Genomic DNA, 20,712 nt, shown 5'->3' with positions numbered 1-20,712 from the left:
CTGCCAGTGCTCCCGTCTTATGGCAGTGGTCATCAGAGATGGGGGATATGGAGAGCAGGGCATGGTGGGGAGGCCCCTTGGGAGCCAGGGTTGCTCCCCACGTGGAGGGGGCCACAGCACTGCACAGGGGTGCAGGACCCCACCCTGTCCACCTGGCCCTGCGTGTCCTGGAGCCACTGGCCTCAGCCAGCACGTCTTGCCCCAAACTCAGCCCTCATGGGTTGGGGCAGGGAGCTTCACCGGCCTAGGTCCTTGTCTGGTGCTTAGGCTGGGAGCCCAGTGCCAGTGAGCAAGCCTGAAGCTGGGGATTCCACAGAGCCCAGTGGGCAGGGCAGGCATGCCCTAGTGATGGCTGTTGCTCTTTGAGGGTAGCTCTCCGAGAGCCCTAGGCTGTCCCCCAGGGCCTTCCAGGAGGCCAGACAGGACTGAGCCCCACAAAGCCTGCGCACCCCGAAACTCAGTGTCTGGGGCTGCTTTCCACAGTGATCTTTGCCCCAGAAATGTGGGGCAAAGATGAGTGTGATTAGCAGCCTGGGCTTGGACAGCTGGGCTGCCATAGAGACAGTCACCAGCGCTGGGAGCAGGCGGGGCTGCGGACCCTGCCAGGCAGCCCATGAGGCTGTGCCAGCGCACCTTCTCTCCAGAAACCTTTGCTCCCCACAGCTGCTCCAAGGGTGACTCAGCCCCGTTCGGGGATGTGCAGGGATGTGTTCCTCCCACAGTCCCAGCTTCCCCCTGGCCCACAGCCTGGAGCTCTGAGACAGCGTTCGGACCTGAGCCTTGGTCTGGGGCTCACTGAGGCCACCCCACATCTGCTGTTGGGGACATACACTTTCTCCTCCGGATGCTCAGGCACCTTGCTGGGCTCCCCTGGCCCCAGAAGCACACATGGGCCAAGGGTGGTCACAGCATGGGCTGAGGAGTAGAATGGGCTGGGCCCCTGTGGGAAGCAGGTATTTGAGTGCCCCTGGCCATGGATGACAGAAGCCTACCCCTGAGGGCACGATGGAGAGTGAGGAACGGTCTCAAGATCCAGAGCTGGGGCTGGGAAAGTCCTGCATGGAGGGCCGCCCCAGGCCATGTCACCCCTACCCCTCACCTCAGGCCCTCCAGCCTCAGCCACTGCGAGGGCTTCGCATGTCCCCGAACTTTGCCCAGGGGAGCCCTGGCCAGGCTGCCAGTCTCCACAGCTCATTGCAGCCTCCTTCTGAGCCACAGGCGTCTGGTGGCCGGACATGCACCGCCTGGCTGACCGCATTCACCTGGAGGAGCTGGTGCGCATCGGCGTCCTGAGCGGCAGCATCGACACCATGCTCCAGGCCCACCTGGGCGCCGTGTTCATGCCTCATGGGCTCGGCCACTTCCTGGGCATCGATGTGCACGACGTGGGAGGCTACCCCGAGGTCAGTGTGGACACGGCAGTGCAAGTGGCCTGCCCATGAGCTGCTGCTGAGCCTGGCCCTCGCCAGGGCAGGGAGGGGCTGGGTGTAGTGGGGACCGGCAGCACAAGGAGGAATGGGGTCCCGGCAAGGCCCGCTGCCCCTCTACCCGCTTCACCCATTGGTTGGTGCTGGCCCAGGCTGCTGCCATGATGCCCCCCGACCCGAAGTGCCCTGGTCAAGCAGGGCTGTCTCGGTGAGCTGCCTCCACCAGTGGCCACCTCGGCAGGAGAAGCGAGATGGGTGTGTTCCGCACAGTGAGCCCTGGGCTGTGTGCTGTGTGTAGCGCCTGCCCTGAAGAATGGTAGATGGTCAGCGTGCAGTGCGTGCGGTCCCCGCAGAGCAGTGGGAGCCCCAAAGCTGGGTCTTAGTGATGGGGCTGGCCCTGCACCTTTCACGTCCTCCTGCCTTGGGCTTCCTTCGGATGGGGGTGATGCGGCTCCATCAGCGGCAGCTGGCCCTGATCCCTCCTGGGACTAGTTGAGCCCAGCAGCCCCCAGGAGCCCAGTAGCAGACCTCCTCCCTGGGCGCCCTCTGCCCCGCAGGCCCTGGGCCAGCACGCCCTGTGGCCTCCTTGTCTCCAGCACTCTAGGCACCCTGGGCAGGGGAGGGAGGCTCATGTGGGTGGCTCCAGACTAGGCTTCCCCTTCCCCCTCCTGCCCACTGATCCTTGGAAGGACCACCCGGAGGGTGCTCACAGCCTTCCGGAGGCCCTGCTGGGCAGGTGGCTGCAGCCTCTCCGGCCTTGGGTGGGTGGGGGTGAGCCAGGCCCTGCCCCTGGCCTGCTGCCCTCTGTGCAGGGGGCTGATTATGCAATCAGTGCACGCCCTGGGGCCCTCCAGCCGCTTAGCCAAGACTAGGTTTGGCCTGCTGGCTGCAGGGTATTTTGAAAGCACTAAGAACGATTTTTGGGGGGAAAAAATTGCTCAAGAGAAGTATTATTATTCAATTATTTTTTCCTCAAGTGTAAACAGTTAAATTTGGAGAAAGAAAATCAGTTTTAATTTCCTAATTTCTCTCCATCACACTGAGCAGGGAGCCAAGAGCAGGGCCTTCCAGACATTGTTAACTGCGGTTCGGTATTCATTAGCGCCAAAGCGCTTTTTTTCCACCAGAGAAAATTGGCAGCAAACTGTTTTCATCTTTTCCAGTAAGCAGCCCTTTGTGCTCACAGTCTATTCTTCTGACAGATAAACATTGTGGAAAAAATACGGCTTTTCCTATAAAAGTCAATTGTTTTATTTCAGGCCTACAGACACATCTGGGTCTCCTCTGGTCAGAGCCCAGTAAAAGTTGAGGCCCCGTCCAGCCCTCTGCCCAGGCGACGCTGGCGTGGACCTGGGCTGGCTGAAGTCCTGGGCCCAAGAGGCCAGGGGCTCGGCCTCTCATTCGTGGGGTCTGCTCTCAGCCCCCGTCCCTCTCAGCCCTGCTCTGCTGTTCTGGGTGGGCCCATAGGGCAGAGTCCCGAGAGCTGATGCTCTGAAGGAGTGGCGGCCAGCATAGCCTCCCACGCCCCCGGGTCCCTCCCGTTCTCCCCTCACCCTCAGTTTGAGTGGTGGTCCTGAGATTTTCTGGAGGGAAGCCTGTGTACAAGCTTGAGCAGACTCTCCCCACCCTGCACACCGTGGAGCAGCTCGGTGTGGGAGGGGGAACGGCGGACACGACCTTGCCAGGTCTCTACCTCCACCAGGCCCCAGGCTTTGACAACCCTGGAGCGGAGGGAAGGGGACAGGCACATAGTAGAAGGTAAGGGACAGGGAGGGGGGTATCCAGGGACAGGCACAGACCTCAGATGGCAGGAGCGGGAACATCCCGGAACAGAGACCAGGACTCCAGCTCTGACAAGCAGCTTCTGGGAGGAGCCTGGCCCCAGCCCCATCCCACAAGCACCTCTCCCTGAGCACAGGGACCTTCCTTCCACATCCCCCACCCTCCTGCCTAGCCCCTCCAGGCACAAAGTGTTGTGGAGCCAGGTACCACACCAGACAGGTGTCTGCGCCCAGAGTATGACCCAGCAGGGGTCACATTGCCTTGATGACCCTCGTCACCTCCATCCCAGTCGGGCTCACAGCAGGTCGGGGCTGTGCGCACCAGTTCCTGTGTGTGCCCCACTGTCCCCGCCTTACCCGCCCGGTGCCAGCCATGGAGGCTGAGCCAGCCCGTTTCTGGTTACCTTACATGAACCACTAATTGAAGTCTGATGTTCTTAGCCCCTAAACAGTCAGAAGTGACAGGTCCATCTCCACAGCTGGGCTTCCAGGGATAGCCCAGAGCCTGCCCAGAAAGCTTGCTTTCTGCCCATTCACTCACGGGCCTTGGGCAAGGGCCACAGGGGTGCCTCAGGGGCCTGGGGAAGGCAGGGTAGTTTCTGCAAGTGTCCTAGGCACCACCTGCCCTCACAGCCCAGGCAGCCCTCTCGGCTATGTCCACCCACATGGATGGTCTGGGCTGGGCATGCTCTTGAGGGGGAGGGGCATGCCACTGCAGGGAGCAGCTGCCACTGCCGCTCACTCCTCAGAGCCATTGCTTCCGGCTCAGCTAGAGGGCCCTGAGTGTGAGCAGGGTGCAGAGCCACCACGTGTGCTCTTCTGGGGCCACCCCCAGGCCATGCACATGGGGTGCACGTGCATTTGTGCACGTACACACGAGAGCTGGTGCTGGCAGGCCCGTCCTGATGACAGCACCTGTCCCTCCTCCTGGAAGGCCACAGGGAAAACCTGGGACTTGGCCTGGGGGAGCCGGGCCCAGCACTTCTCAGGCCGCTTTCCACTGGAGCTGCTGGAAGAGAAGGTGCAGCCCGCGAGGCTCAGAGCCTCCTTAAGAGCTTTTTTGGCTTCCCAGCTTTGGCTTCTGCCGTTCTCCTGGCGGGAGAGGCCTGGGTGAGGGCAGCAGCCCCCAGGTGGCCCTGTGGGCCAGCATGGCAGCTTGCGCTGGGTGTGTGCACATGGGGGTCCACAGGCCTTGTCCGGGCAGTTCTGAGGGCAACAAGGGGCAGGCATACTCAAAACCAGGGGGGCTGTGCAGAGAGGAGAGGGCCTTATCTAAAGAGCTTATGCAGGGCACAGCAAGGGTGAGTGGGCTGGAGCCCCCCACTGTCATAAAGCCGCCCCTGCAGCCCCAGTGAGGCCCCTGGGGCTGGAGCCCGCCCTCCCGGGACGGAGGCCCACATGAGCGGGGGAGGGCTTCGTGCTGTGTGACTTGTGCCCATCTGTCTCCGCTGAGGCAGTGCCCTGGGTTGGAGCTGATGCCCTCCTTGGGCGGCCTGCCGGTCCTCTCCCCACAGGGCGTGGAGCGCATCGATGAGCCAGGCCTTCGGAGCCTGCGCACCGCTCGGCGCCTGGAGCCAGGCATGGTGCTCACCGTGGAGCCGGGCATCTACTTCATCGACCACCTCCTGGACGAGGCTCTGGCCGACCCGGCCCGCGCCTGCTTCTTTAACCGTGACGTCCTGCAGCGCTTCCGTGGTTTCGGTGGAGTGAGTGCCAAGGGGCCCTGCAGCCTTGCTCACAGAACACCCACCCCCTGCACCCCACTGCTGTGTGTCACCCCTTTGCCCCAGGATGGTAGCCCTAGTGGGAGGAGGACAATCTTGACTTCCTTACTTGAGAAGGACCTGCCCTGTCCTTTCTCATGGTCTGTCCTGGGACAAGTGCCTCACCCCTCAACAGAAGCCCCGCCCCCTCCAGGGGCTCCCATCCACTGGCAAGGGGCAAGGACAGGGTGGGCAGGTGGCATGAGCAGATGGCCCCAGGGGAGGAGCCTTCGTCTCAGCAGTCACCCACAGAGGCCTTGAAGCCAGCCCTTTCCCTCCGGGGCAGTAGTGACCCCTCATCAGAAGGGCCTTCCCACTCAGCAAGGGCTCAGCCTGGAGCTGTCACCAGCTCAGAAATAATGAGCGTCTTGTCGACCTGACCCAGGTCCGCATTGAGGAGGATGTCGTGGTGACCAACAGTGGCATGGAGCTGCTGACCTGCGTGCCCCGCACGGTGGAGGAAATCGAAGCATGCATGGCAGGCCGTGACAAGGCCTTTACTCCCTTCTCTGGACCACAGTAGAGCTAGGCGGGAGTGCCCAGTGTGACGGGGACCAGCTTTGCAACCTCTCTTCTGGCTGGGCAGCCTGCTGATTTGCCCTCCAGCAGGAGATGGTGCTCAGAAATCACAGGCCGGCTTCCACATTTGATCACGGCAAACAGTGCTGTTTCCCGGGGGTCTAACCTTCTGCAAAATCACACCCTTAATCTGTCACTCTGCTTGAATGACAGTGGTTTTTAACAGGCTTACTGAAAATAATCCTATTCTTTTCTTTAATAACTAAAATGTGTCTTGCTGTCATTTGTATTCTTCTGCTCATGAAAGATGCAGTTTCACTGTTTCTCTCAAAAATCAATATGCAGAATGGAATTTACAATAAAAGATTTCCTAAAATGGGCCTTTGTGCACGGCTTCTTCTGTTCTTTATCCCTTTGCAGATGCGTACTGCATGCTTAGCCCCAGAAATGGACCCTGCAGAGGTCCCAGTGCTTAGGCAGCCTTTGCACAGTTAAAAGAAGAGGCCTTTTTGGGGTCAGCCCTGGTGGCCTAGTGGTTAAGTTCGGCACACTCCACTTTGGTGGCCTGGGTTTGGTTCCCAGGCACAGACCTACACCACTTGTCAGTGGCCATGCTGTGCTGGTGGCCCACATACAAAATAGAGGAAGATTTGCGACAGACGTTAGCTCAGGGCAAATCTTCCTCAGCAAAAAAAAAAAAAAAAAAAAAGAGGCCTTTTTGATACTGTTACTGCCTCCAAGAGAGATTTCTGAGGGGCAGCATCACGTAGCTCTTAAGGTACAGTTATTTAAATCTTGAGACTTGCACAGATTCCCTGTCCTTGATTTCCTTTTCATGCAGACAAGCTAGCAAAGCCAGCATCTGTCTGAGAGACACTGCCATCTAAGGCAGCAGCATGGCAAAGGTGAGCTTTCTTGTTCCTTTCAGCTGTGCTGAGACCATGTGTCTCCCCCAAGTGTAAGCCCACTGACCAAATTCCACTCAGGTGAGAAGCGGGGCCTGGTCCCTGCCAGTGGCAGAACCCCTGTCCTTGCTCTGATTGCCCTGTTCTCCACAGTCCCACAGAACTGCCCCCCCCCACCCCCCCGCAGCCAGCTTCTAGAATTCTGTTCACCAGTCCAGCTTTCTCTTCACAGTGCCCTTATCCAGGGTTTTTCTGAGCCAAGGTGAAGGGCGAATGAGAAGACATCAGAGATGAGACCATAATGGGGTAGAAAACCTTTGTAGCCCAAGCTAGAGACCTTTTGAGAAGTCACTGAAGAGTTGAGTGCGAACTGATTTCTTCCTCTGGCAATAACACAAAAGCGCTTGTGATGTGGCCACATTCAAACAAAACCACCTCAGTTCCAAATCACCGTGTATCTCACTGCTTCCTAGATTCCTCCCATCCATTTGTCATGGTTTCTGCTGGTGCACAGATATAGTCCCTAAGTTATTTGCAACATTGAGCACTTTGACTGATGACTGTCCTTCTGAGTCTGTTTGAGTTCGCCAACTCTTTCTCTGCCCCAGCTCTCCCTGTGATGGACACGTTCTGGCACATACGGTTTCAATTCCCCCTCCCCCAGGCGAGCCCGGCTAGTTAGGTTGAAACTCTAAATGGACGGTTCAGTTTAGTCGTGTTCATTAAAAACATAGAGGAGCGTATCGGACATCTTCCTCCTTCCTCTCCTTCAGACGTCACGTACCAAAACTGCCCATTTCACGTAAACATCTTTGATTATCAAGTAGACAGAAAAGAACAAGGAGAAACCTCAGTGACTAAATGCCCTTTATCCCAGAGGGACGCTGGGAACGGAGATGTGGCTCTGGGCTAGGCTGAGTGGGGAAGTCCACGGGCGCTCCCTGGAGGTGGTCTCCGGTGGCCGGCAGTAGCTGCCCACCCTAGTCATGGTGGAGAGGATGTAGCCAGCTCTGGTCTCCTCCAGCTCCTGCAGGCAGTGGTACAGCTTCAGAAATGCATTAGAGACCCTTCCACAAAGTTGTATGGCACTAAAAGCCTTTCCAAACCCTGCAAGGGTCTAGGTATTCATTCAATAAATACTTGAGCACCTACTGTGTGCCAGTGGAGCAGAGAAACACGATCCCTGCCCTCAGAGCCTGGAGTCTCCTCTGAAGGGCTTCGCTTTAAATGAACATGTAGCCCCACATCATCGCAAACACTGACAAGTGCCATGAAGGAAAGTAACAGGACTGACCTTGCCTAGAAAGCCAGGGGGCCGAGACAGGAAGGGTTGAAGTGAAAAGCAAGAGTGGAGGCATTCCAGATGGAAGGAGCTGTCCTAGGTGGCCCTGGAGTAAAAAGAGCCTGGAAAAGCCCTGCAGCCCAAGGAAAGCAATGTGGGAGAGACTGGAGAGAAATGAAGTTGGCAAACGGAGCCACACCACCAGCAGACGGGGTCTCACCATGTGCAGCGGGTACAACAGAAGGCTCTGGAGAGCATGCCATGGTCCAGGGAGACCAAGTCCAGGCAAGAGAGGATGACGGCTCTGCATAAGGCCGGGTGGGGAGGTGAAGCAGACAGGCTCAAGAGACACACTGAGGAGGCGGAACTGAGAGGTGGTGGTGATGTGAAAAGGCATCTGGCTCTGAGAGCCGCTTCAAAGGGAGTGCCGAAACTTGGGTAATTGGGGCTGCTAAAAGGCGTAGCATATGACTGCCTCACTAACCACCCCGCTCTCTCCCAAGTCCAGTTCCACAACCGCAGGCTCTAAACGCCTCTGCAAACTTTCAGGCCGAGTGCTCTGTGAGGAGTCAGGATGCTGTGGTAAAAGAACACTGAGAGCTGGCGTTCTCCTCTTGAGTTTACGCAAAATGCACATGAACTCTTCAGGTACAGCAGCGAGAGCAGTCGGCCTACAAGCACTTCTATTAAAGAGCTGACACCTTCACAAAACATCCCTATGTAAAATTCCCCAAGACAAGTTACTGGGTTTTAAATTACAACTAATTCATAAAAATGAAATAGGACATACTACCCACGGAAATAATTACTGTACTACAATTTTCATTAAGATGCACTAAGTAGAAACCTATTTCTCAAGACATGAAAATAACTGAAGGATCATAGAAGAATTCATTTCTATAGACACTCTGGCATCACGTACATGAAGATGATGTACATGCTAATAAGTGCACTGTTGGGGGAAAGGCCTTCCTTTGACATCCCTGTCTACTTCAAAGCATAAGAACTGATTCCCTACCACTCTGTAAATGGAAGCCACAGAGTGAGGCACTAGCTGGCTAAGCAGGAACATGAGTAACTGCTTCCTCTATGCTAACAGACATTTTTAGGTTAGACCAGGGGACAACAAATACAACTAAAGAGGCACTCTATAGTCAGAGAAAACCACATTCCTGTCCAGGAGGGAAATCTAGACTCAGACACAAGCACCTCTGCTCTCCCCGACACCCTCACCCCTGCCCTGGGCTGGGAACAGGAAAGAGAGCAGGGCATGCATATGCCTGCTCTTCAGAGCTCATCAACATTTGACTACTTTCTTAGTGTCTAACAAAGAAACCCACAAGGAAATACAGTCATTATTCCAAAGTTGTTTTTATTTCAAATTCATTGAAAGAAATAAAATTATATTTAAAAAAATAGAGTAATCTCACAAACTGAGGACAGCCAGGAACAAAAAGAACAAGTTAAATACTTTTTTTCCTGAGAGGCAGATCTAACAGCTGTAGAATGGACTTTCTCCTTCCTAGCTTTTGTCAAAAAAACATTTTTTCCGCTAGTTCTAAGGCATCAAAAAGCACTCTGAGTGCTAACTGGATTGTTCAGGTACAAAGTTTCAAGCCCTCTAATGGGGAAACATTAAAAGCTGCTACAATTCCCTTTCTTTTAATATCAAATATTAAACTGTACATACTTCTACTTTTTTATGTAAATTTGAGAATTTCACACTCATGACCTGAATTTCAAAAATCTGGTTATATTTTATTAAAACCTTCCTACTTCTTAGTAAGAATGTCCAAAGTATCTGAGCTCGCATCCCAATAACTGAAAGGGGCCGGAGAGCAGAAGGGCCGCGCGCTCTCACCCACAGCCCAGGGCTGTCAGAAAGCACCCATGCCGGGAGACCTAGCTGCAGCGAAAAATGGACACTAAAGCCTAATTCCTAAACCACTGGACCCGCCGGGAGGCAGACCAAATGCTAATGGTTCATAGGTAACCTACAGAACAAAAGTTACGAGTCACTTTACAATTCCCAAAGCTCTAAACTTACCCATTCCCCATACTTGATTTCCTCAATCTTGTACTGATAAATCTATCACACTAAAAACTTTCATTCCCAAACACGTCAGTAAGATAGTCAAGACAATGGTGAACATTTCTGCTCTATGCATAAATGCCTGTTTGGCCGAAGTTTGGATTTGCATGGCTAAGAGGAAAGCTGGGATCAGTTTCTCCAAAGCTTCCAATCTCATGTTCTAATTTGAAACACTGATCACACCTGATGATCTCCCTAAAGCTGCTTTTCCAAGATAGTTAAGTCAATCAGATGACTGGTAATCACATATTCCATGTGGACATGAATTTCTGAAAGACATTTTTTAGTAAGTAAGAGATTAAAATGTCTGTAACACCTATTACAGGTGCTTAAGGATTCAAGTGACCTACTGCGTCTCCAATGATAGCATCAATCAGCTATTAAAGATTCAGGAGGATTCTGTGGGTATCTCTTAGTAACTCAAAACATCTACAACCTCTCCAAGTAGATGGATGTTCCAACCAAAGTAAGCTGTCTTGGACCCTAATAGCAACCCCCATCCTGTCTCCTGGCTCTACAGGGAGTTAACTCTCCTGGGACAGCAGCTCTCATGGAACAACACTGAGGCTCCTGTCAAATGCAGAAGGGGCTCAAGGCCTCAGTAATGGCTTTACTAAGTTGGACGGTGCTGTGCCATCCTCCTCTGCCCAGGAGAAGAGCACAGACAGCACTCTTCCACCAATGCAAGGGTGTAACTTGAATTATGTCCTGTCCCAGGTCCTAGTATGAGACAGCAGTGTGGCCCAAAATAATCATGTTCAAATGAGATACACAGCAACACAAACTTTTTAATCAGCTATGACTCAGTATCTGGTCACCACCCCAGGGACACACACACAAAAAAAACCCCACACACAAAGGCCAACAAATCTGAGCTAGAACTGTGCTAAAAAAAAAAAGTCAACAAGGACAATCAAAACTACTAACTGATAGAAGCCAAACTTTAGAATTCCCGACTTTAGTGACTGCCATTTTTTAGTCTCAACAAAAATGTCAATATCCTGAGTTTTATCAGTGTTTTCTTTCTAAAATAATTTATGAGACATAAAAGCAGAGAAATGAATAAACAAAAGCAGTGGTACAAAAAGTCTGGAAGAACAGCCCACTAACTAGAAAATGAAATGTCACAAAAACAATATAACAAGATGTATTTAGGTAAAATAAATTAAAGGTTAAACCTTACACTTTCAAGTTTTTTTAGTCTATTATTTTGGGAGATGGCATGGAGTTGATGATGCATTTTTTAATCATCAGTTGGTTAGGATCAAATACTAAATGATGCTTCACAAGAAATTTTTGCCTTTAAAAATCATGGCCCCACTGCACATCTTTGAACACAGGAGAAACTACCTGCTGAAGCATTCTTCCAAATCCTCATCAGCTGCTTGTGTGATCAAACTGTTAAGACATTTGTTTACTGACATGGCTGTCAAAACGGTATTTTAAAAAAATGCTTAATTTACTAGCATCTGCAGAAACTAAAATTTTGATACACAAGTTTCTCTAATCCACTCAGTTTTTTGGGAATTTTTTTTTTAGAAAACAAAATAATGCTAAGCCAATATCCCAAAGGTATCCCAAAAGCATAATTCTAATATGCTTTACCTTTATTTTTTAAAAACCTATTTGCTTCCTAAATGTTACTTCTATTTTTTAAGCCCATTGGCTGCATAGTGCCTTTAAAATGCAACGAGGTTTCTTCACTTAACCTGACATCGCTATTCAAAAACCTGTACTTGTTGGGGAAAACAGTACTAATTATGCTAAAACAAGGTTTATGCTATACATAAAATCACTCCAAATTACAAAGTGATTGGTGATTAAAAATGCCCTAAGGATTTTTAATACATAATTTAGAATAAAATCACAAACAGATTAACATAGATGGCATTCATCTTTTCTTAATCCAATTAACCAGATCCATTAAAACCAAGAACTTTCTGCATGACCTGCCAGTTCCGCCATTCCTTTTGTCAACCTGAAAAAGAAGCATGTCTTGGGAAGTCAGGATTTATTAAGAACATCAAGGTCCAGGGCAATTTTTTTTACCATATACCTTAAAATTTTGTTTTTTAATCTCCACAAAAATCCATATCATTTAAAACCAGAAACTCAAATTATATGTGTAACATTTTTAGCTAATCAACGCGTCAGTGCTGATCCCAGAAAACAACCTTCAGTGGATCTTAAATAATGGAACAAGACAACATTCAGCCATTGCTATGAGAGGGGTAGGCAGTCACACCTCTGACGTTAGCCACAAGCTGTTTGGAAGGGGTGGGTCTACTGTCCTGCATTATCAGAATTTGTCGTCAAATTTTCAGTGCTACTGGGTTGCACATTATCTGTGAGGTTGTGTGCATGCTCAAGAAACAAATCTTTCAGTACACTTAATTCCTTAGTCAGCAATTTAATTTTTGCTTCCAAGCGTTCATTCTCTTCTTTAAGCTGATTCACTCTCTGCAGTGTATCCTGTGCTTTCTGCTTGCTTTTCAACCGGCTCTTTTTCACGGCCATGTTGTTCCTCTCTCTGCGTTGACGGTACTCGTCACTGTTTCGATCCATGGGCGAACTCTTTTTGCTTTGCTTGCTCGGAGGCACAGCTTTGCCTCCTCCCCCAGGGCCAGCGGGCACCAGCTGAGGAACCTGCTGTAAGCCGCTGGCATGAGCCTGAGTATGAATAACACTTATTCCATTCACTCCCGGAGTACTGTTCTGCTGCGCTATCTTGCTCATTTGGGCACTCTCCCTTGCCAACACAGAACAGGTAGAAAGAAGGGCAAGACGATCAATGGTTTCCACGCTAAACTGCCAAGAAATCTTCACATATACCTAGTTAAAAAATAAATTGTGTTAACATATTTGAAATGGCAAGATCTAATGAGATTAAACTTGCATGGACCTAAGAGCAGGCCAACATTGATTGATTATGCTGAGAAAAGTCTACAGCAACCGCCAACTGTTGCAATGTTTCAGAAGTCAAAATCATTTAATTTAGAAGGTTAAGTTGGCACAGAAGCACCGTCAGGCCACATTCAGCCCACCTGAATCCCTGAGGGTACTGCCCATCTGTGACTCTTACCAGAAAGGGGAGGAAAAACAAAAGAATACCACTAATTAGGTAGCAGATAGGAACAGCACTTGGCAAGATGCCAGAGAGAAATTTGAGATGTTTGGGTTAAACATGGAAAAGCTGAGTTCAATTATAACAGAAGAGACACCTGCAATGAAAGGAGAAAAAAGTTTCAATTGTTGGTTCAAGTCAAAACTAGCAGGTTGGACCAGAGTCCCCGGCCTCCCACACTCCTCAGGAATACTGCACTATGATCCCACGGTTCCTTATTCCAATACGCAGGGAGTGAGTCATCAAGGACTGGACTTTTCTCCCAGAGCCTATCTTTATGGGATATTTTGAAAAAAATGTTTTTTTTGCTGTTCTTTTCTAATGACCTCAAATGACAGTAGTTTACAGACATGTCCTAAGTTAGTTTCTTGGATCACAGATTTAGGAGCTCTGAGACACCCAATTTGCTTTCCTGCCCCACAGTGCTTCTAATCATGTTTTTTTTTTCTTTTTGACATGATTAATAAACACATCTAAACACAGTCAACCTGAAACCACAAGGAAAGAAACAAAAGCTCTAATGATACATGCAAGGAGGTGTAAGTACTGGAACTCAGACTAGACCAAGAGCGGAGCAGCTGCAGTGCCTGCACCCACTTCACACTGCCGAGGGAGCTCAGAGCAGACGCCAAGTCCGAAGCGCTCGTGCAGGGCCGCCTGTAGAAATGAGGTCACGGTTTCAGAAGCTAGTCATATTCAGATTACTCGGAATCCAACTAGGTCTCTACGATTGCCTCAAGATGCGTCAAAAGCATACCTATCCTATCATCATGAGGCCACTTCACGACAAACTGACTACCATGAGTGAACCACGTCCACCAAGAAGTCATAGCACTCTTGGAAATTTAGAAAGCAGAGTTATGAACCATAAAACTGTTCTGTTCTCTTTTCACAAGACTGCTAAAACTACATCAGTGGAAAAAACCTGGAGCCGGAATTATGAAACGCCTCAAATGAGTACATCTCACATTTCTTAGGAAAAGCTCAGTCAGTAAACACCAGTAGCTTCACCCAAACCTTTAGCCAGGTATTTCTGTATAAACACTCTTCATTGGTCTGCTTTTCTTAGATGCTTTTAAAAAGTCCATACATCACCACTTTCAATTGGTTTCAAAGCCACACAGGCAGCCCTGAGCTAGCAGGTCATCGGTTCTCACTCCAGTACTAAGGCAAGACAGAAAGCTTCCTTCCAAACCCTGAAGGAGATCCACTCCAAGTCTATCTTCAGTAATGGACATTTCACAATTTCCCTTGATAATTTATTATGTTCCCTATTTTTTCTTCCAGTTAAAACGTGGCAGTTCAGTATTAATTTGAGCCACCCTTACTACTAATAGTGTTAGTGGCCGTCTACACTACTGCTTATCTATTTGATGTTATACATCTATTTGGTGAATATAAATGTTCTACTCAATTTTTAAGAACTTGTTTAATTTAATACCTCTCCTGGGATTGTCTCAACAATCAGGATCACGTTCATCTTATCTTCTTTTTCATTTTTCATATACCAATTATGTTTTTAGTCTTTAAAGCTAATCTCTACAGTCAACTCAGAGATAACAATGATCCAAAGAAGCACAGAAAAGGAACCAGGTCAATTCTTGCCTTGGCTCTGGCTCCCCCTTTTTCACTTTGGACAAACCCCTTCCCTTCTGTGGACCTCCATTTCCTCATCTGCAAATGAGGGATGCAGAATGGTGAGATGCCTTCTGACTGTGACAATATGCCATGAACTTCAGTCACTAAGAACTCTTATTACAGGCTCCAAATTTGCTTATATGCATGCCTGTTTTTGTACCCAAAGATACAGGAATATGGAAGGGCTCTTTTTCCTCAGTCTGATTCATCTTGCTGAACACAGTAGGGGAAGTTTTGAGAATGAGCCCTTTGGCTTGAAAAACAGAGAGTAGTCATCAAACTGGTAAAAATATAAGAAAAGGAAATTTGGAGATAACAAAAACTCTTAGAAATAATAAACCTGATCACAAAAAGGTTAAAAAAAAAAAAAAAGTAAGTAAGTTCTTCAACCAAAGACAAGCCAAGAAAGTAGCTCTTAAACGTGAAGAGATATCCATTAAGGAACGTGAACCATGTAAAGGGGGTCAAAGAACTAAGTCATCTCAAAGACTTAACTCCAAACAGATTACCAATTTTGTTTTTACACTGAGCAAACAGCTGCCTCCAAAACTTACACACTGTACAGTTTACACTGTCATTGTGCTTTTGTTCCTTCCAGAAACATTTATTCAGCACCTAGAATGGGCAAAAAAGTTTATTTCAAATCTGTATATTCAACCCTAAATGAAAGTCTGGCTCCTATGCAGACAAATACTATTCCAAAGTGTAGGCTACAGGAAGCAGGGCGGCGCCTTGTTTCCCTGCATGTGAATCATTCAAGCAGGAAGCAGCAGAAAAACTGAAGAGCAGTAGTTCTCAAAGTGTGGTCCCTGGACCAGCAGCAGCATCATTTGGGAACTTGTTGCAAGTGCCAACTCTCAGGCTGGCCCAGACCTAGGAATGAGGAGCTCTAGGAATAGGGCCAAACAATCTTGTTTTAACAGGACCTCCAAGTGATTCTGATGACACTGAAGTCTGACAGTTGTTAAGGCTGCACATTACCAACGGATCTTAAGAAAGGATTGAGTGGGTGACATTTTTTTAATTCAACTTTCTTAATTCGAGTAATGTTCATTCAAATCGGTAACACTGAAAACTCAGAATGTTAGAAGGAGTAAAACAAAATCAAATTTTTCTCAAATTTCATTAAGAATTTTCCTAACCCTCTTATTTTTTTTTACATATGTACAATCAGATATCCTTCCCCCTGCCACCCAAAATAAATTTTTCACTCAAATTCCCTCAGTGAAGATCTACACTCCAAAATATTCATAGATGTTTCTCCCCTGCTCCAAATCTGTTCAATCATTAGTATCTGGCAATTCGACCCACTCCCCAAATACACATCCACCATCCCTCTCCATCCCAATGCCACAGAAGTACCTCAGACTGACATCATCTCTCAGGGGCACTAGGCTCCTCCGGTTTAGCAGTGTTCCCTCCAAACACTGTCTCCAGAGCAATCGAGCACTCAAACTTGAGTATGTCACACCCTCTTGCTGAAAATCCTTCTGTGGCTCAGGCATACAGAATCAAATCCAAGGTGTTAACCTCTCTCCAGCCCCTGATCCCTTACACTTCACACCTCAACAGTACTGCACCACAATCAGTTCCCTAAATGGTCCGTGCTTTCTCTTTTCTTTGTGCTTCTGTCCAATTTTCTTCTGTCAACACCAGCTCCACAGTGTACCTCCCTATAAACTAACCTAGAGGCAGGCGTTTGTCTTCTCCACATGCCCAGCATCTAGTGCAGGGCTGGGTGTATACAGCAGCATTCAAGAAATATTTGCTGAATACAGGCTCAAAAAGCTAAGAGAAAATATTTATTTTTATACATGTGTTATACGAAAATGAGACTCTCTAGCACTGAAATCTCTTAAAACAACCGCAATTCAATCAAGACTGTTACTAAGATATTTTCTCACTACCTAAAGTTCTTGGTCTTTCTTAAAAGTGTACAGAAAAACAAAAATACAGTTCCATTTGTGTAAGTTGCCAGTCCATACAGTGAACGTCATTTTTCTCTGGTCTTTGCTTCATTTCAGTTTAGAACTTTATTTTCTACGTAGCCCAGTTATGTTTTCCAATTAACAACTTCCAGTTCTTAGGCATGTATGCCAGGATCTAACAACTCTGTACCACAAATGAAGTCAAGGTAAGCGCAGTCAACTCAAATGAGCAGGATTTCTATTTAGTTCCACTGCTGGCTTCATGACCCAAAACAGGGATCCATGAAGGAGGGTACATCCTCTCAGGGAGCACATAAATGGTCTGCTGGAGTACGAGAAAAAAAGCTATATTTATTTGTCTTTTTCTAACGTCTTATTTTAAATCTACTTTTGGTGTGACTTACAACATATAAAAAAATAGTACACACACACAGTTTATAAATATACATCTATTAGGAAGTCATGCTCAAATTTTTCCTTTTACTGACAAGGCTGGAAAGCCAAAAAGGTAGAAGACCAATGTACCTACCAGTTACAAGAACCCAGAGAAGCACCCCCTGCCAAGAATACACAGTAAACCTGCATTTACCATGTGATCAGGTGAGGCAATCTTAGGCCATAAGACCAAATTCAGCCCCATGAGGTCCTACTATTTGTGTCTAGCAGGGACTCACCACATGCTGTTTAAATCTCTAGGGATGAAACCACGTCTCCATAATCAGACAACCTTGCCGACAGTCATGATGTACTCCTGAGGATTTAAAGGATAATCTGAAAAATGCAGTTTTGTTTCTGCCTATTTTTTTAGGGGTATTAAAAAATGACTATCAGAGCTAGCTCTGATGGTCTAGTGGTTAAAGTTCAGGGCTCTCACAGCTTTGGTGGCCCAGGGTTCGCTGCCCCATGGCAGAATCCCACCATCTGGCTGTCAGCTGCCATGCTGTGACAGTGCCTCACATAGAAGAACTGGAAGACGTTACAACTTACTACTAGGATATACAACTATGGACTGGGGCTTTGGTGAGAAAAAAAAGTTAAAAAAAAAAAAAAATGATTGAATCTGCCAAGTGCACCCAAGTGCAGGAATCAAGAAATTGAAAACTTTTTTTAGCTCACTAGCATCCTGTAATTATTTAACCTTGCTTACAGTTTTTCCAGAAACAGAGAATCAACTTTCAGAATAGCTTATCCCAAATACTACTCAAGTGGTAACAGATGACCAGATTTTCACTTTCAAATATCAAGAACTTTTAGATGCAGAATTTCTTAGTAAGCAAGCCCTTATAGTATTTTATTTCCATAATTTCTTTCGGAGTCGCACATCCTCTCTGAATTAAAAGTCAATCTCTTCAAACAAGGATTCAACTGAGTGTGGGCTCAGAGAAAGAACTACCAATTTTTGTGCAACCCACCAATGTTAAAATCTTTCCCAAAGTGACATATTTTAAGATGCCACATTCCAGCAAGAGCCTCAAAAGAGAGGCACACCACACACTTAAACCTTCCAAAGAACAGAAAGACACAAGCTGACTTGAAGGACAGCCTATCCTTCCCCGCAGCCACGCACGTCCATCCTCTCCATCTAGTCACCTCTGCGGGCTCTTGCCGTGCTCCCTCCGACCGTGCTAAGGCAGCGCGGCATCCCTCGCCCCCGTCTTTCCTATTCACCCGTGGGGACCGCAGGCTCCTCTAACCCATGTTCAACAGTGAACTGCAGGATATTCACAGCACAGCCCCAGGAGAAAGCGTGCTATTATTTCTGTAAAGTCCTGTACTTGAAAATCAACTTCTTTCCCTAGCAACTTGATGCCTCTATTACCTGCTGAACACAATTCCCGACCACCTCGCATCGAGCAGCTCCCTGGGGGCAGGAAACATGCTACCTGCGCTAAAGTGGGCTACGGTCCCCCTTCTGCTACTCTGGGAACACCCTTCATCCCCAGGGGCCAACACCAGCCCGGCCTGTCACAGCCGCCCGGCTCACGAACACAGGGCCGACTTCCGGAGGGCACACCTCGGCCTCCCTCCCGCCCGGGCCCGCAGCGAGGGGCGCCCGGGGGAGCGCGGGGGTCGGCGGGCGGCGCTGGGCCGCGGCCAGGGATGAGCTCAGCGGCCCAGCCGAGTGTTGCCGGCAGGTTGCATCAGACGCCGCGCGGGGCCGCCGCCCACGCCGCAGGCCGCGCGGGGCCTTCCCGGCGAGCCGGCCGCCTCGGGCCGGGCCGGGTCTCCTCGGGCCGGGCCCAAGCACACGCAAGCGGCCGGCTCCGCCGCGGCCTCCTACTCCCCGTCAGCTCGCCGGCCAGCCCACCGCCTCCTTACCTGCGCCTCCAGCCCGCCCGCCCCCAGGCGGCCTCCACTCCGAGCGGCCCCGCACGGCGCGGCCCGACCCGACCCAGGCCTCGCAGCCCGCGAGTCAGCGAGGAGGAGCGACGGTTACGAAACCGGCAGCCTCCGCCCGTTCCGCCGCCGCCACCGGCTTCCCCTCCTCGCGGGGGCCGCACGCTGCCGCCGCCGCCGCCACGACCAATGGGAGGGCCAGCCTGCGGCCGTCGTGCCCGCCCCTCGCGACGGACGGCGCCGCCAGCCAATCGCGAGCGGCCTGGGTGCGGGAGGAGGGCACGTGGCGGAGGCGTCGACCGTGGCGCGGCGGGGTGGGCGGGCGTGGCGGCAGCGACGCTGCCCGGGGTTCCTCCGCCGTTGGCGCGGGGCGGCGGCACCCAGCTGTCGAGACCAGTCGCGAGGAAGGGTCTGTGAACGCTGGAGGCGTTGGAGAGCCGTAGCCTTTGAAGGCAACACCTGTCTTCGGAAAGCACGATTTCCTGAGGTGGTGTTTCGAATCAGCGGTTTCTGTTTTGGTTTCCCCGCCTCCTCGGGGAGCCCCCTCGGCGTCCCTCCCGGGGACAGTTTCCCGGGAGGAGGGGCGCCCGACGGGCCCGCGCCCTCGGAGGGAGCCAGCAGAGAAGGCCTGGAGCTCGCAGCTGGGAAGGCCGCTGCAAACTTGTTAAGAAAACGAACGAAGCCAGATTTTCCCGACGTAGCGTTAGCGCTGACGTCACGTTGGAGAACACAGCAGGCTGCGGTGCTCTGGTGCCGAAACGGACGGCGTCTCTACGGTCGCCTCCCGCGCGGCGTCTTCCGGGTGAACAGATTGAGGTGGGAGCTCCAAAACTGAATGGCAGTCCCGCTTGATTTATCCACGACGATTCACAGGCGGATCTGAAAGCACTTTCAAACCAGGAAGCAGCGCGCGGGGCAGAGGACAGAGTCGGCCCGGGGGTTTGATTGCTTCCTCTTTAGCAACTTGTCCAAAAAGGAGAGTCTATGAAAGAGGAAACGTTTCCTCATCGCCCAGGCCGTGGCACCAACTCTCCGCATAAGACTGTTTCGAGGAATCAGTGAAGAGATGATAAAACATGTGCAAAAAAAAAAAAAAAAAACGGTAAAAAAATCAAAATAAAAAGGGCTGCAACTGGAAGTGAACAGCGATGACCGTAGAAGCACACTTGGTGGAATGGCAATATCATCAAAACCAGTTTCTTTCACTTTGGCCCTCAGTGTTCTTAGTTGAAATGTTTTTGATCAAGATTTTAGCACTATTAAAATTAGATTGTAATTTGTTGCTCACAAAATCATAGTTTTACCCTCACTGTTTTCTAATCACTTAAAAATTGTATAGATAAAAAGTCCTGTGGATATATTCATTTATCCTCTGGTTTGCTAGCCACTCTGCCAAGTCTGGACAGGCCTGCCACACTCAGCAGGTGTAGTCAATGGCAAGGAGACTAGAGTATTTATTTCCTCCTCAGCTAGGAGCTGGTCATTCCTCTACTCAGTTTACAAATATTTATTTGGTGCCAACTGTGTGCTAGCTGTGGGCTAAGTGCTGGGGATTCAGCAGTGCACAAAACAAACACAGTCCCTGCCCACGTGAGCTTACACTTAGAGCCAAGGGAAACAGACATTCAGTAATTAACAATTTTTTAATAACCGTTTTCATAGATACTACAAGAAAGAAGTACACGATGCTGTGAGAGATTGTAAGAAGGAATCGAAACCGGGTGTGTGGGTCAGGGAAGCCCTAAAAGATGAGCAGAGTTTGGCTGGGTGGCACAGATGAAGTGGATGTGCCAGTCAGAGGGAACGTCTTATCTAAAGATCTTGTGATGGGAGAAAATCAAGGCCGGAGTCACTGAATGAACCACAGTGTCCCAGTTAGACCGATGAGATAGGCAGGGCCTTGTGGCCCAAGAAGC

At 49.7% G+C, this 20,712-nt stretch overlaps 2 protein-coding genes across 3 annotated transcripts in view; one reads left to right on the top strand and one right to left on the bottom strand.

Annotated features, from left to right (window-relative positions):
- Positions 1 to 5,870, top strand: part of PEPD (peptidase D) — a 119,522-nt gene extending 113,652 nt beyond the window's left edge. Inside the window, exons 13-15 of the mRNA XM_023649500.2 lie at positions 1,219 to 1,403; positions 4,723 to 4,914; positions 5,357 to 5,870. Of these exons, the coding sequence (XP_023505268.1) occupies positions 1,219 to 1,403; positions 4,723 to 4,914; positions 5,357 to 5,494 (515 nt within the window). The 3' untranslated portion in view covers positions 5,495 to 5,870. The remainder of the gene's footprint in view (positions 1 to 1,218; positions 1,404 to 4,722; positions 4,915 to 5,356) is intronic.
- A 3,162-nt stretch (positions 5,871 to 9,032) lies between these two features.
- On the bottom strand, positions 9,033 to 18,917 carry CEBPG (CCAAT enhancer binding protein gamma). 2 transcript variants are annotated; one of them, XM_070222859.1, is made up of 3 exons: positions 18,474 to 18,599; positions 17,134 to 17,210; positions 9,033 to 12,601 (listed from the first exon to the last, which is right to left on the bottom strand). In XM_070222859.1, the coding sequence occupies exon 3, from the start codon at positions 12,503 to 12,505 to the stop codon at positions 12,053 to 12,055; it is 453 nt and encodes a 150-aa protein (XP_070078960.1). In that variant the 5' UTR covers positions 12,506 to 12,601; positions 17,134 to 17,210; positions 18,474 to 18,599; the 3' UTR covers positions 9,033 to 12,052. The 2 variants fall into 2 exon arrangements, with proteins under 2 accessions (XP_070078960.1, XP_023505267.1); XM_023649499.2 differs by lacking the exons at positions 17,134 to 17,210; positions 18,474 to 18,599 and adding an exon at positions 18,779 to 18,917.
- Positions 18,918 to 20,712: the final 1,795 nt, after the last annotated feature.

The sequence above is a fragment of the Equus caballus genome, chromosome 10 (genome assembly GCF_041296265.1).
Source record: "Equus caballus isolate H_3958 breed thoroughbred chromosome 10, TB-T2T, whole genome shotgun sequence".
NCBI classification, from domain to species: Eukaryota; Metazoa; Chordata; class Mammalia; order Perissodactyla; family Equidae; genus Equus; species Equus caballus.
The sequence above is the reverse complement of the archived record's forward strand: the minus strand, read 5'-3'. Positions and strand labels throughout refer to the sequence as shown.

Bases quoted from the DNA above. Each gene is read 5' to 3' on its own strand.
- CEBPG (XM_023649499.2), bottom strand. From the start codon at position 12,505: ATGAGCAAGATAGCGCAGCAGAACAGTACTCCGGGAGTGAATGGAATA.